Below are 15,335 nucleotides of genomic sequence, written 5' to 3'. Positions count from 1 at the left end.
GTAGAGCTATAAACCATTGACCTTTGTTGGAGTGTAGTTTAATATTTTTCTGATGATACTTTATTTTCTTGCATATTTTTCTATGGTATGCACAATGGGATGAACATTCTATCTATGACATATCACTACGAAAGTAACTACTGCAATACAAATTTGACAAATAAGGTGAAAATATGTACAGTATCTATACCGTTTAGTAATTATAGTTTGCTTTTGTGATTCTAATTTCTTGTGATAGAAGTACAATGCACCTCCAAAATCGAGAAGAAAGCATCTACAGCACATTAGGGACATTTTATAGGGCTCAACAAACCTAAATTAAGACACTGATCAGTCACTGACGCTCTCTTATTAAACTGAATTAGGAGACTGAATTGATTTGCGTAATTCCCAGGGAAAAACTGCTGAAAGACATGGAGGCAGTTATGCATGAATTCAAGAACGACATGGAAGTGCGGAATGACATAAGCAGGGGGTCGTGGTGTGGATCGCAACTGAAGCTGTGGCTGGGATTTTTAATGACTGACCGCGGTGAGGGCAAGGAGGAGGTCCATTGTGTCCGGATCTGCAGCGTCTAAGCCGGCTGCAGCCACGGCTACGCACATGGCACTGAAAACTGGGGCTGAACTTTGATGTCCAACGACTCCCAGAGCAGATGGAGAATGAAAAGGAAAGGGAAAAGGAATAAAAGCAATCAGGAATTAACGAGAGATTCTCTAGTTGGAGAATGGAGAGAGAGGGGTCGCGAGCGGGAGATGTGATGGCAAACAGAGCTAAAGCAGAATTAAGTAATAAACCAATGTATGTATGTAAGAAAGTGTAAAAGGGAGAGTCACTAAATCATATTAGCTGTCAGTCCCCCTCTTGTGCAGAGCAGCGAGGTTGGAGTTGGGGTGGGATATGCAAATAGAGGCTGTCTGTCTGCCTGCCCCTTCAGAGGCAGCAGAGCGCTGCTGCTTGCACACAGCTTCACTCATGCAGAGTGCAGAGGACTTGGAGGCTCCAACCTAGTCAGCAGGTCACACCCGATACATGTGTATGTATATGGAGCTGAAACTTTCCTAGAGACACTCTCTTCACTCCTCCTTTCCTCTGTCCTGCTCTCCTCTTTTTTTTTACCCCTCCTCCAGCACACCTTTGTGTTGTTTTCCTTGCCCCTCTTCCTCTCCCCTCCCTCTTCAGCCCCACTAGTTTTCCCTCTGCTCTGTCTGATGTGCTCAGGCTGTGGTTAGTGCGTGAACTGAAGGCGTGCAGCGTGAGATGCTGCTGATGGTACAGCTGTTTGGGCTCCATGTCTCCTTCAGGGCCCGCTGAGAAAGACAACACTGCACGTGAGCCGGGGACCTTCAACACCACACTCTGAGGAAGCTACAACTATCACTTTTTACAACTTTTTCCTCACCAGCCAGTTCAAGACTGTGGATTTAAGTTCAGCTTTTCAAATTCTTAGAGGAAAAAACTATCAGGACCATGTTGTGTCTTCTGGTTGCACAGCTCTTTCTTTTAGGAGTGTGGCTATCTGTGGCGGACAGTAAAGGAACTTTCTATGGAGGCCATGTCAGTCCTTTCTATGGGAACAGATTCAACCTGTACAAGGCTGGACTCAACCCTCACCATTCCCCAAACAAGCCCATGACCCGTCACAAGTAAGTGCTCCTTTTTGGACATGTCAGAGGCGCTAGTGCAGGTTTTCTTTCCCTTCCCACACTGCAGGGTATTGAATTCAAAGAGGCATTCCAAGTAGCTAGAGTGCTTCAAGCAGGACCCACCTCATACTGTATTTCCCCTGAGAAACACATATCACCAGCGAGTTGCAGAAATATGGTTTTAGTTAGGGCATCGTCTTGGTAACAGATCCCTGAATTGACTCTCTGTTTCTCCCTTACTCACCATCCACCCTTTTTGGTTCACACCTAAAACCATCTGTGTTTAACAATATAGAGAAACAACTACATGCTGGGTTATGAAAACAGAGCTGTCTTTATTTCCTTCATGATTTAGCTAAGGGGGTGCTGAGTTGATGACAAGAGTATTGATCAGTAATGCAGCGGGTGTCACAGTGGTTGGGATGGGGGCTCAACAAGAGACAAGTCTTACAGTACAGCTGGACAGCCGCTGACAGAGGGGAGTGGTACCGCTTATCTTTAATCAATACTTTAGTCACAACACCGTCTAAACTGAGGTTGCATTGAGATTAATGTTGAAAACTTGATTTATATTTTATTTTACTTTCTGCCAAGTTCTTCCCAAAATCAACAAGTCGAGGTAAAAGGATATTCTTCTGTTTTTCTTCAATAAACTGTGATGTATGTCAAAAAATTGAAATCATATCCTCAGGACAGTCAAACTACATGAGCAAAGGGGAAAACCAACCCTAAGCAACGCATAATGCACTTTAAAGCCATGAGGCTGTGAGATAAAAAGGTCTAGTGGATATATTTTGCCTGGATGGCTGATGTTTGGACTGTGGGGCTCTTTCACTTTGTCCTCCCTTTCTCCGTCTCTCTTGCTTGGCTTCCCCCGAGAGCTGTTATGTCTTTGGACAGCTCCCCAGCTACCTGCTGCTTCACTCAAACTGCCACTGAACACTGCTGATCGCCCAGCCCTGCTCCGTCTGCCATGTACACACACCTCACCAGGGAACAGGCTCATCAGCATCCCTCACCCAAAATGCAACACCAACATTTGTTCTTTAACCTAACAAAATAACTCTTGTCTGTCTCCTGCTCATTGCTAATTATCGTGTCATCGTTTATTCCCGCCAAAATCACTACTTCTCTTACTGCCTCTTACTGTATGCAATACATCTTATTATTACTTATATTTCATATTTCTAACTTTGCTGTTCATGTCTTGTTGAAGAACTGCATGCTGGTGGCATCCATTTATTTTTGACAATGACTCCAGAGAGGTCTATTTATATTCACACATGCCAATTAATGCCAAATATATTTCCAAGCCAGAATCCCAAGAAAGATTGATCGACCGGGAGATTAACTAGTTGTTTCAGATTGTTCTATTTAAAAGTAGCTGATCAGTAATTGCAATTGGTCAGTGTTTGCTGGTAGCTGGTCATATTCCCACACGTGTCTGCGTCCAACTATAGTGTTTATACATGAGTTGCTGACCCACCTTGGACACAGTGGGCCCTGGGGACGGTTCAGTGTCAGACCACCACCAAAGATATACGAGCAAAGTTGTTTTTGTCCTGGACTGGTCCGTGGAAATAGACACTTAAAAATAAAATGTGTGTGTGTGTGTGTGTGTGTGTGTGTGTGTGTGTGTGTGTGTGTGTGTGTGTGTGTGTGTGTGTGTGTGTGTGTGTGTGTGTCCATGTATGTAAGGTGGAAGGTTTTTTGTAAAGGATTTCACTGGTATGTTTTAACAGCTTGTAAATACAAACTCTTTTTTCTTACCGACTGCAGAGTCACATGGACAAAACATTCCTGTCTTTTAGTGAGATATTAAAACAATTATCAGCTGTTGGAGCCTTTTTTTAGTCCATGTTGAATTATCTATGTTATGGTAGCAAAGCGAGTCATTTGATTTCACAGTCTTTTCCTTTTACTCAGTGCAACCGTTGCTTCACTGAGAAAATATATAGCCCTGTAGTCACCGACTGGGACATCGTAGACAGTTACAATACTGTACCTGTCACAGCTTTATTGCAAATAAGCCTACACAGGCTATGGCTAAAACGGTCCAGCCTTAGCTCAGATTTTCCAGATTGTAATATTCGTCCAAGGCTTTGGCAAGGTTGCAAAGTTTCATGACGCTCATGTTTTTGACATTATATACCATTATTTTCCTAGAGCAAATAAAAATAACTCTGGTTTTATTATTATTAACTGGTTGGGTTTGGCAAGTCCATATGATCTACTTCTATGTTATTCTGTGTATCAAATTCTCTGCTTATTTTTTAATAATAATAAAGGAAACAAGCTGTCTTAAAAATGTGTGTAGCATCACACATAACATTTCTCACCATGTTACTGCCACTATACCACAACATGGCAGATAAACAGGTGAAACGTAATCCAAAAGCCAAACAGAGTCATCAACGGGAAATTTGTATTTATCAATTAGGATCCCAGCAGATGCCACATGCCTTCACTGATCAGATTAGAGAAATATCCCAGGGCTTTTTGATGATAAATTGGACAGAGGTCAAGGGGGTAAAGGTCAGTGAGTTGGCAGGGGTTAGAGGTTGTCGGTTGCTGTTGTAAGTTTGTGTTGAGTGTCCAGTGGAGGACAAGACTGGAGCCAGTCTCCTGCTAAGGGTCACAGAGGCTGGGCAGTGAACTACCAAGCTCATCACCAACATATATACATCCATCTTAACTGCTTTCACTGACCTTTCTGGTCAAATGTTGAAATGTGAAAGTGAAATTCCATCTACAAGGCTAATGAATTCACAAACATTTTCTTTAGAACTGGGATGATTCAATATTCAAAGTCTGTTGTCTGTCTCCTAATTTCCCATTAAAATTTTGACACATTTCTATTCAAAACTGTAGAAATTAATAGCTTGACATTAAGTTAATTAATGCTTAGCAAAGAATGAGAAACAAGTAGTCATGTTTGAGCTTTACACCTGCTGGCTTAAGCTTCATTTTTAGCTAACCTACATGAGAGTCGTATTGATCCTTGAGTGAAATTGTTTGCAAGAAAGGAAACTGGAGCAATTTCTCTCAATTTTGCTTAGAAAGTGTGAAAAGTACCCAAAATACTTTAACTGCCTTGAGATCAAAAGTTGGATTTGGCAGCTTAAATTCAGGCGTTGTACTAGACCATTGTGGTGAAGAAGGCGCTGAGCCGTATGGCAAAGATGTCCATCTACAATCTAACCCCCATCTGTGGGCCATGAGCTTTGAATTTTGACCAAAAGAATGAGTTTTTTCCCTTGTGGTGGCTGGGCTGACCCTTAGAAATAGCTTAAGGAGCTCAGACATCTGTAGGGAGATTGAAGTAGAACCACGGCCCCTTGGCCACTTAGTCAAGTCCTGACTTTAAACCTGCAAAGGTCTAGCGAGATGGTGTTAATTTAACAAAGTATCTACATTTTAAATAAGGTTTCTCAGCTCTCTTTGAATATTAAAAGGGTGCTATCAGTCAGAGAAATAGTAGTTTTGGTTTGTACAGCAGCCACCTTCTGTGTAACACATTGCTTTTGATTCATTCTCAAACATATACTGTGCAATGAACCTTACAATTCCTTTTAAAAACCCTATTATTTAAAGAACACTGAGTGCTATTCTTACACAAAGAAGATTATGTGCTTTGGGAAATGCCTCAGGATAAGTTATATATGTGTTTTTACCGGTGGTTGAGCCTCTTAAAGTACTCCAAGAGAGAAACAGAACAAAACAACATAAAAAAGTATAGAACTGTCCAATAAAGCAAGCGCAAAATGATCTATAATGAATAGAAACTAACAACTACAGGTTGTAAACATGTTTGGATGGTTTCATAGCTGTAGTGAGATTTAGAGGCAGATTGCCAGAAGTAAGCACATGTGAAAGTAATGGTCTGTCTTAAAGCTATAATAACTAGAGCGGGCATTGGAGCTGACTGTCTTTGCATGTGATCCCATTGGTTCTAGAGCTGGGAGTATCACGTCTTTCCTTTAACCCTAATCAGTAGCCACAAGAGCAACGTCAATCAACCCTGCACCATGGGGCCTTCAAGTGCTGCCAGTTGGCTAGAAATAGGTTTCATTAAAAGCGTATATGGAAAGAGATGGGCCCTGGAGGAGAGTGGTTAGCCTATAGACACGGTTGTTAAAGGTGCTATTAAAGTTTGCATGGTTTTCTATCTGGCCTTCTCCAGTCATAAATCTGTCGGGAGTGAACAGCAGTGGCCCGGTTCAAACAGTCAGGAAACCTGCAGGTGAAAGAGCGGTCAGTATTCAGGAAGGTGAGGATTTAAGTAACACAGCGTCAAAGCCATGAAGGAAAAGTAGCAATTTAGAAAGCCGGAGAGTTCAGGATCATGATGAGGAAACACAGTCGGTCTTCTTGAAAAATCGAAAGAAAGTAAAAAAAAAAAAAAGACACATTACAAACAGAGGAAAGAGCGGGACTGGTATGCTTATGAAAGTAAACAGAGATTACCTGTACTTTGCAGATTTTTCAGAAAATAAGTAGAGGGAGGTTTTGAGAAAAAACAGGGGGGATTGAAAGGTGAGTTGTTTTGGGCCGAGCAGAGGGTGGAGGTCTAGCAGCAATAATATTTACCAAAACGCTCCACATGAGAAACTGAGATGGGAATTCTGCTTTTCCCCTGGGAGGATCTGAAACGATTTAGGAACTGTAATGCTATACTGGAAATATTTACAGTGGGACCAGACTAACAGTCAAAAAATGACACGCTCTAATGATAGAAAAAAGACAAAATTGTGGCGTTAAAACGGCGACGTGTGTAAGGTGAAAGAAAGTTGCGCAAGAGAAACAGAAAGAGTGGCTTTCCCGACTTTTAATAATCATTGGAGAGAAAGAGACGTGTGTCAAATGAAGGTGAGAGTTTCAAAACAGAGCTTAATACACAGATGAATTTGAAACAATGTTGAGTCAATTGGGGTTGGGTGGTTCAGTGAGGGTGTGGATCAACTGGAGACTTTTTTTCTACGATTTTGGGTGTTTTTCTTGATGTTTTCTGTTGTATTCTAATTGTCTAACACATACGAGAAAAACAATATCAGAAATCGCTCAAATACCATTTACTGCAGTATTAGATCATACAAATGAAGCTGATGAGCATGTTTTTAACATGTACAGTGAACTAGTCAAATAAGCAATAAGTAGCATTTGACTCAGCCCTGGCTAAACATTCTTCAAGGCATAATTCAGTCTTAAACTGCATACCAGACGAGTGGAATGTAATCACATTGGATGCATTACATGAGCTTGGTAAGTTCACTCAAGGAAAGCATACTAATCAGCTGCTACTAGAAACTGTTAGCCATTATGGCCGTGTGGCTGGAGTCATGGTTTTTTGCTATTGGACAGATTGTCATGAAATATGGTAATCCTCATGTCAAAGTTTTCATGTATCCAGTACTATTTATGATCATTTAGGACCAAATAACCGCAAAGGATCTCTTACGTTTTGTAAAGATTTAGAAACATATTTTGGCGTCTTCCTTTACTTCTTACTTTTTACGCTATTCTTTTTCTAGCTCAGGCTCTCTGTCCAGATGCTTTTGTCTGTCCTTGGGGCAACATTACATTTAAAGGCTCATCACCATAGCTGCTTCTGCCCTAAAGCCAAGGAAAAGTTCACCTGCCCTCAGTTGACACCGTTAAATCTTTTTTGAAGACTAATTTGTCCCGGACCCATAAATCAGATATAGCTCTAACCATGATCCCTTAAAAAATGTAAAAAATGTAAAACATGTATGTTGTGTTTTTATTGGAGCTGTTGATGCTAATTATCTTTTGCATGGGTATGATATGTTGCCCAATGCTATTTGATTTTAAATGCGAGTCATAAATAATGTTTACTGTTAATTGGTTATCTTGTGTGGTCAACCGCTCCCATCTGTCACCATTGAGTGCTTAACATTGGAAAGTATGTAATACGCTTTTAAACAGTATCCCTCTGCCACTGGCGTGAAAATAGACCAGAGGTGGCTCCTCTCTCTTTCCTTTCCGTTATCCTCAGATATTAGATCATAATAGATCAGAACTTCTCATCATTTTTTCCCCAAACTGTCCCGATTAGTGCTGTCATTTCCAGTCTGGAGGTCATCCAGACACGCATTAGCAGACAAAACAAAGTTCTCACTAACCCGGCAACACTGAAGACTTTGCTTTTCTCACATATGACCACTTGCTCATTATGGTTCGTATTTCTCTCGATAAAGCTCATTTAATCCTTATCCTGAAAAGCAGTTCGGTCTCTGTGGATATGAGATCAAAGACCCAGGAGGTGTGTATTATATGTTCACATGTGTTAGAGGATATCAGTGTCGGCGCAGCTGACATACACCATCACGATCTCTCAATTGGGACCTCAACCCGTAAGAAAACTCAGGATAAAATATTACTCTTGGATCTAAATGACATTGACAGATCTGTTAAAACAGGCAAAGAGCAGACTGGGGAGGGAAAGGCAGAAACAGACACTGGGAGAAAGCATTTTTTCAACCCATGTACATCTGGATTCCCCACCACCCTGATGTGCACCTGACAACCAAATTGGTGAACATGGTCAGTTTTCACTCCACTGATCAGCTCTGCCTGTAATGGAGAAGGGGTCACGTACTTTCTGTATTGAATACACAGACATGGTTGTGTATTGTGCTCCATCAACTGTCATAAATCCTTTAATGCTTGTATAAGCTTTTTCTATTATCAACAAATAAAGATTTTTGTTGCATTCAATAAATCTGTAACTTATGAGGAGGAAGCCATTCATTTAAGATACTATTAAGATTTCACAATATAATAGTTAAAGCTTTTGAAGCTACTTAAAGTACTCACTAGTGTTTAAACTTCTCTGTATGAAGTGTCATCAGATTTTCTTAATCCAGGAATCACTTTAACTGTCACCACCTAAATGTGATAGTGTACATATGTATTTTTCATCTGTTAGAAAATAATGTATTACATTTATTTTGGCACCAAAGGCTCTGTGTAGCAGCAGATGAGAGCAGAGGGAGTGATCAGTGTTAACCCACCCAAGGGGTCATATAGAAAAGAGCCTGCAGTCAGGGTTGTGCCAAAAAAAAATGCATGAAAGCAAATTGTTTGCAGCATTGTAACAGCGGCAACAGACGACTGGGCAGGGAAATATCACGTGAGTTAGTTATGAGTTTAAGTGAGAGGGAAATTAAAGGTCTTAATTTCCTTTACCTAAGCACCACTTGATACATTAAAGAACGTTCTAACCATATAACCTTCTGTCTGCCAGTACATTGCCTGTGTGGGTTTAAAGTAGTTTAAGAGCTCCCGTCATACCACATCAGTTCAGGTCATAACTGCCACTTCCTTAACAACCCATGACCTGGCAGCAGGTTGTCAGGCTGGTATGAAAGGAGCTCTGTCATTTTGACTTCTGCCCTTTTCCTTCCACCACCATTAACATATGTCAACACGGAGAGAGTGTGACACACACACACACACACACACACACACACACACACACACACACACACACACACACACACACACACACACACACACACACACACACAAATGCTGTCAACACAGTCAACGATTTGTATAAAGCAGCAGCAGTGCAGCGGTTTCTCACAGTTTCTGACAGGCCGCCTGTAAGCCCTCTGAACCTGTTAACTTGGCATGTAGAAGCTCCTCAGCCCCCGTCTCCCTCCCTGCTCCTCCAAAAACCTCTATTTGTCCCGAAACAGCTGTGGAGCAACGTAAAGTACTGCATGTGTTGCTAAACGTTCCCCCCTGAATGTAAGAACTGCTTCTCATGTGAGTCTAAAGAGTGCAGATCATCGTTTCCTGTGTTGCGCAGAGGCCCGGGGAACATTTAGCAGTTGCTATAGCTGCACTGGCAATGAAGAAGGAGAAAGATAGAGAAGGTCCAGCTCCAGCATGATGCAATAACTACTCAAAGTAGTTATTGTGAAGTTATTATGTGTTGGATAATAGACATATCTGAGAACTCCCGGGGATGAAGTCTTGCTGATATTCCTTGTCTTCAAAAATGTTGTTGGCTCAAATCACTAAATGTGTCAATAATAAATGTGTTTTGAATTACTAAATCACAAATTTTAACTAAAAGGAAACATAAGAACATCAATTCAGGCAAAGCACAGCAAAAATCTTCTTTCATCACGCTGACAGGGATCCATAAATAGGTGATTTTGAAATGAAACAGGGGAATATTACTTACATTTATGAAGCTCTTCTTTGAAAACTCCTTCATAGCTTGTAAGTTCTGGTTATAATTTGCCCCTGAAAATGCAATTTGAAATGGATATTATTACAATTCTACATAAGATAGCAAGTTTATGAAACACTAGGGTGGTGATGAAAGGGAGCTTCATATCTGAATGACATATGTCAGTAAGGAATAATCACCCAGCTGGAGGGGGAGTAGCAGCAGTGCTTTGTAGGGAAATACTACTAAATAGGGTACAGTGATATTCAAACAAATATTATAAAACAGACTCTTCCTTTTCAGCGAAGGCTATGTAGTCTAACATTAATACACAGTTATGGAGCAAAATAAGGCCCTTCTGATCTGTAATGGGACGGGTATTGCCACGTTGATATGTCAGTGCTGTAACTAATTATGATGTCACTCTACTGTGTCCACAGAAACCACTGTGCCTACGTGGTCCAGAAGAACATCACATGCATCATGCAGGACGGAGTGTCTACCTTCGTGAAGGCCGAGTACACCACCAAGTGCATCTGGGGTCAGAAGTGTCCTGTTGTCATGTAGGTTTTTCAAAAACATGTATCACAAAATGCAACACAGGAAACGGTTAAACTAACAACGATAACCATTTCAAGTTTAAGTCCTAAGGAATTTTGTTGTGAAGTAAAAAATGTGCAGTAATCACTTCAAGAGAAACTGCAGTTTGGGGAATGCTCTAGAATATATTCTATATCAATGCTGCCCTCTACTGTTCATATCATGTATTGTCAATATGAGTCACTGGGGGCTAAATACTCAATATAATATATATATATATATATATATATATATATATATATATATATGTACGAACCTACAAAATGAGGTCTGGAATAACACTTTAACTACACTTCAGATTTGTGTGGGACCATGTTGATATGCTCATGAATTTTCTAGATGTGACTTCAAGTATCCAATACACAGGACATTAAAGAGGGGATTTTCCCTTTTGAATAACTGTGTGTGTGGTTGTTGGTGTCTGTGTGTGAGAGAGAAAGTTGGTTCAATCCTCTGACGCTGCATCATTTAAATTACTTTGTTCTAATCTCCTAATCTCCCTCTAATCTGTATATAATCTCATAAAGAACAACCTTCATCCCTTTATCTCTGACCTGCACCTCACACCCTGGTTCTGGCTCTGTGATCTTAATTAGGAAAAACAAATGCTGCTCTTCTGGTGTCATTCCTCATTAGTCTCATTTTGTTGTTATGTCCCGTTCAGGTACAGGACATTCTATAAGCCAACGTACAAGGTGGGATTTAAGACGGTGAGTGAGCTGGAGTGGAGATGTTGTCCCGGCTACTCAGGAGAAAACTGCTATGATGGACCCACGTCGTTGCCTGACGTCATGATCCCACCTTTCAATGGTGGGGGTTTGCCCCACCGGCCAGGAACGAAAGGCTTCCCTCACGGGCCTAGACCCCCTGTGGACCACAGGCCTGGAGGAGGACAACTGGAGCCTGTTAAACCCTTCCCTGGTGTGCCTGACCACAGACCAATACCCTCAGGACAGCTCCCTACTGGTAAGGGAAATCTAAACTATAGTGAGAACATAAAACGATGTATTGTAAAGCCTGGGGCACAGAAAAATCCTCCATTGTCCTTTCTGTTTTACGCTTGGAAATACAGGAAACAAATTTGGGATTTCGGGAGTGACTGGTGAACGTTTGGACCGCATGGAGGAGGATCTGCGTCGCCTCACACAGGGTCTGGACACTCTCAATGGGGTGGTGGCCGGCCTGGAGGAGCGCCTGCGCACATCTCTCCGGGAAGATACCAACAAAGTCTTGCTGTCCCTGCTACCAAACGCTCCCCGTGTGCCAGACTCTACAGTAGGATTTGGGGTGATCCCAGATGGGACTCCTGACGGACTTGGAGGAGAAATTTTCAATGGATTTGGAGACTTGGCAGGGAGTGTGACGGAAGTGAAGGATGAGCTGCGAGCCAAAACTCACATCTTAGAGGAGATTCAGGTACAAAGATGATGGAAACAGATCTCTACAGATGGTTCAGGCCTCAGTTTACCTTCACCCTCCTTTATTAAATGTTACTTTTTTTCCCTTTTCACCTGTTTCTCCTTAGGGGATGGTCCTGGGTCATGATGGCCAGCTCAAGAGGCTGTTAGACGGAGCCGGAGGCAGGCCCATCTCTGGCTCCTCTATTAATGTGGAACAGATCCTAGACGCCAAGCTGGCTGGCGTGCGAGCGGAGATCCTGGATGGCTTTGAGCGCCGTCTGTCCGGTCTGGAGAACCACTGTGACGAGAAGATTGGGGCGGTGAAGAACCAGTGCCATAGGGAGCACATGGATGGGCAGGAGCAGATGCAGCAGTCTCTAGATGGAAGAGAGACAGGGATCAGGGAGGAGTTGGGCTCTTTGCAGGCTCAGATCCAGGGCCTCACTCTCACTGAGAGCTGCTGTGGACAGGTAGGACACACTGATCTGATCACCAATTACTCAAGTAAATGTAATAAATGTACTTGTTAGCTTTAAAAGTAGATAAAATTCTTCAAGAACATTTTGGCCAGAATGCTTGATTGATTTCTAACCCTTTTTCCATTGTTGCTATAGAGAATGTATTGTTATCAGGTCTAATTGGACATCTTATTGGATTCATAATTTACTAATTAACTGTTTGATTTTTGCAGGTAAACAGTTTGTCCCAGCGTGTGCTGCTGCTGGAAGAGTCTGTAAAAGGTTTGACAGAGTCTCAGAGACAGCTCCAGACTGCTCTCACTGACCAGAGCGTACATGTAGAGACACTGATTGAGACCCGCCTACTGGACATAGAGGTACGCCTTAATTCTACAGAGGGTGGACTTGATGGTGGGTTTCCTGGTGGTCTGGACGGCTTCAAGAGCATACTGGATGACAAGCTGAAGACCCTGGAAGAGAGAGTGTTTGTGGCTGTTGAGGAGCTGAGTAATGCCACTGCTCCAGCACTCCTGGAGGGTCAGGTGGTCCCAGCACTGGAGACGGAGATCGAGTCTGTCAGGAGGAGAGTGGAGGGAGACTTGGATGGCATTCAGAAACAATTAATTGATCTGGAGCTTCTCTGCACCTCCTCTTGCTCGCCCTCCAGCCAGCCAGCAGGGGTGTCAGTGTCCCTGGAGTAGAGGAGGAATGTGAAGGGATGGAGAAGAAGATGACTGATCGCCTTGATACACAATCTGACCAGCTAGATCGCCTTAACAAAACCCTGCAGAACATGCTCTTCCACATCGCACAGGAGGAAACAGAGGGCAACGTCCATGGAGAGATCACCCTGCTGAAGGTTAACATCAACTCTGTGAACCGCACTCTGAAGGGCCTAAAGGACTCTATTAGATTCATTGCAAGTGAAGTTGGCCACGCGAACGCCTCCTGGGAGCAGAGAGAGCACCAGATAGTCAATCAGGTGGAAGGAATCACCAAACTGATGGGCCACCAAGCCTCGCTCCTAGGGTCCGGTGAGAGGAGGTTGGCCCAGCTGAAGGGAGAGTTGGTTTCCCTGAAAAGACGGCTGTCTGGGGAGCTGCAGGGCTGCCGGAGCACAGCGATAGAAGTACAGAAGGAGGTGAAGGACGTTGATAGCAGGGTGAGCCAGGTAGAGGGGCAGTGCAGCAGCCTGAGTGAGCTGGCAGAGCACCTGGAGAGGATCAGGGCAGAGCTTGAGAGACATTCAGACTCCTATCTGGCCGAGGTGAATGGCACCCTAACCGCCCATTCAGAACAGCTAGCTGAATTGAAAGGGGAGGTCAAAGACTGCCAAAAGTAGGCAGAAACCAAAAAGGAGACCAGTAGCATCTGAGCTATAGAATATTTTTCAAAAAGAGACTTGTGTGCGATTTTCATTTGGATCGAGTGACTTCTTCTGTTTCTCTCCTCTTTCTTTCAAATCCCATCTGAAAAGATGCAAATTAACTGAACCAGAAAAAAAAGTTCCCCCACCCTCTCCGGAGGTTGTGGGTGTTCAGTTTAATGAAATGAGAAGAGGAAGTCACATAATACAAAGACACACTTATGGTTGTATAGCTGGGCAATATGTTCCCTTGAGATTTTATTCAATAGGGCATTTGATTTTTTTCTCTGATCATGATTGTTTTGTTTTACATTTTACCTTTTATTTTAACTTATATGAAGTGACTGCATTGTTAAAATGTCAAACTGTTATATTAGAGCAATGGGGAAACAAAGTGGATGATATGGGATTAATACGCTGCTACGGGTTTCTACTGACAAGCCCACTTGACATACTATGTTGTTTGGTCTTTTTTTTCTTACTGTATGTCCACTTGGTGCTATTTACATTTTTGTAAACTTCCCTGTCACACATTTAAAATGTAATTCTGCTTTGACAGTTGTGTTTGTATATGCCGCAGTGCTTCAAGTTGCATGGACGTTCCAAAACTCACCTTTAGGGGACAGTGACAACACATTACATGGCATGGTAAAGATTACAATAAATACAATTTAAAACACTTCCTGGTGGCAGTGTTATTAACACACAATGAGGCAAAGTGGGATTGTGTTTCAATTATGTTGCTAATGAATACTTAATAAAAAAGACACGTTACTCTAAGTAACAGGAATTGTTATAATGAAAAGTCCTTTTCTAGACCGGAAGGAATTATACTATTTCGTTAATGTTGTTATAGTTAAGGGCAATTTTTCCACATATATTTGTTTTTTTTTAAATAACAATATTGTCTGTATAATTTCCACCCATGTATTGATAGTCAGCAAACAAATAAGGAGAAAATAGAAAAAACTTTCAAAAGAAAAAAACATTTCTGTGACCAGATTCTGTGACACCATTAGGATTTTAGGATTTCTTTGGGATTTAATGTGCAGTACATTACACTGCAAACATTTTATATCACTGTCAATACCTGCATTTATGACCCTTTCTTAATACTGTGGAGGCACCATGTTTGGTAACAGCCATTAAAATAAAGCCTATGATTAAGTATGATAAAAACATCTGCCATAGCGTGTTGGAATTCCTAATAAGGTAAAAGAATCTGACAAACATTGGAATCATTTATTTTTTTATGGGCAGATGCATATCAACGTCCTATGAGCAGTAATTATAATTCACTTGCCAAGATGTGGTTTTGTGGGTTAAATATGCTACTTGATTTGCAAACATAACTCCCTCTGATTCATACAAACTCTCTTTGAACAGATCCTCAAATGATTGCCCAGGCTGTTTCTGTCCTTAACCAACCAGGTCAAAAACTACACCTGCTAATGACATAATAATAATAATAACAACCTGAAAATAATGAACTTTCAAAGGGGTTTTAAAAAAAGCTCCAGTGCATTAATTCCTCTAAATATCAGACTCATGACAGCAAACAGATTTTGAATTATGACTATGCCTGCATTCAGGTTGCACTGTCGGCAGGTTTCACAGAATTTCAGCGAATAGTTCAGGACAGCAACATCTCTCACTGAT

The 15,335-nt window shown here is 41.8% G+C and overlaps 1 protein-coding gene across 1 annotated transcript; it reads left to right on the top strand.

Moving 5' to 3' along the window:
- The first annotated feature begins 1,002 nt into the window (after positions 1-1,002).
- On the top strand, positions 1,003-14,826 carry LOC134867606 (EMILIN-3). Its single transcript, XM_063888319.1, is given in 8 exon segments — positions 1,003-1,646; positions 10,293-10,415; positions 11,117-11,418; positions 11,525-11,868; positions 11,978-12,322; positions 12,544-13,002; positions 13,005-13,641; positions 13,644-14,826. Coding segments are annotated over 8 exon segments (2,421 nt in total). The 5' UTR covers positions 1,003-1,470; the 3' UTR covers positions 13,679-14,826.
- Positions 14,827-15,335: the final 509 nt, after the last annotated feature.

The sequence above is a fragment of the Eleginops maclovinus genome, chromosome 1, assembly GCF_036324505.1.
Source record: "Eleginops maclovinus isolate JMC-PN-2008 ecotype Puerto Natales chromosome 1, JC_Emac_rtc_rv5, whole genome shotgun sequence".
In the NCBI taxonomy this organism is placed as follows: Eukaryota; Metazoa; Chordata; class Actinopteri; order Perciformes; family Eleginopidae; genus Eleginops; species Eleginops maclovinus.
The sequence above is the reverse complement of the archived record's forward strand: the minus strand, read 5'-3'. Positions and strand labels throughout refer to the sequence as shown.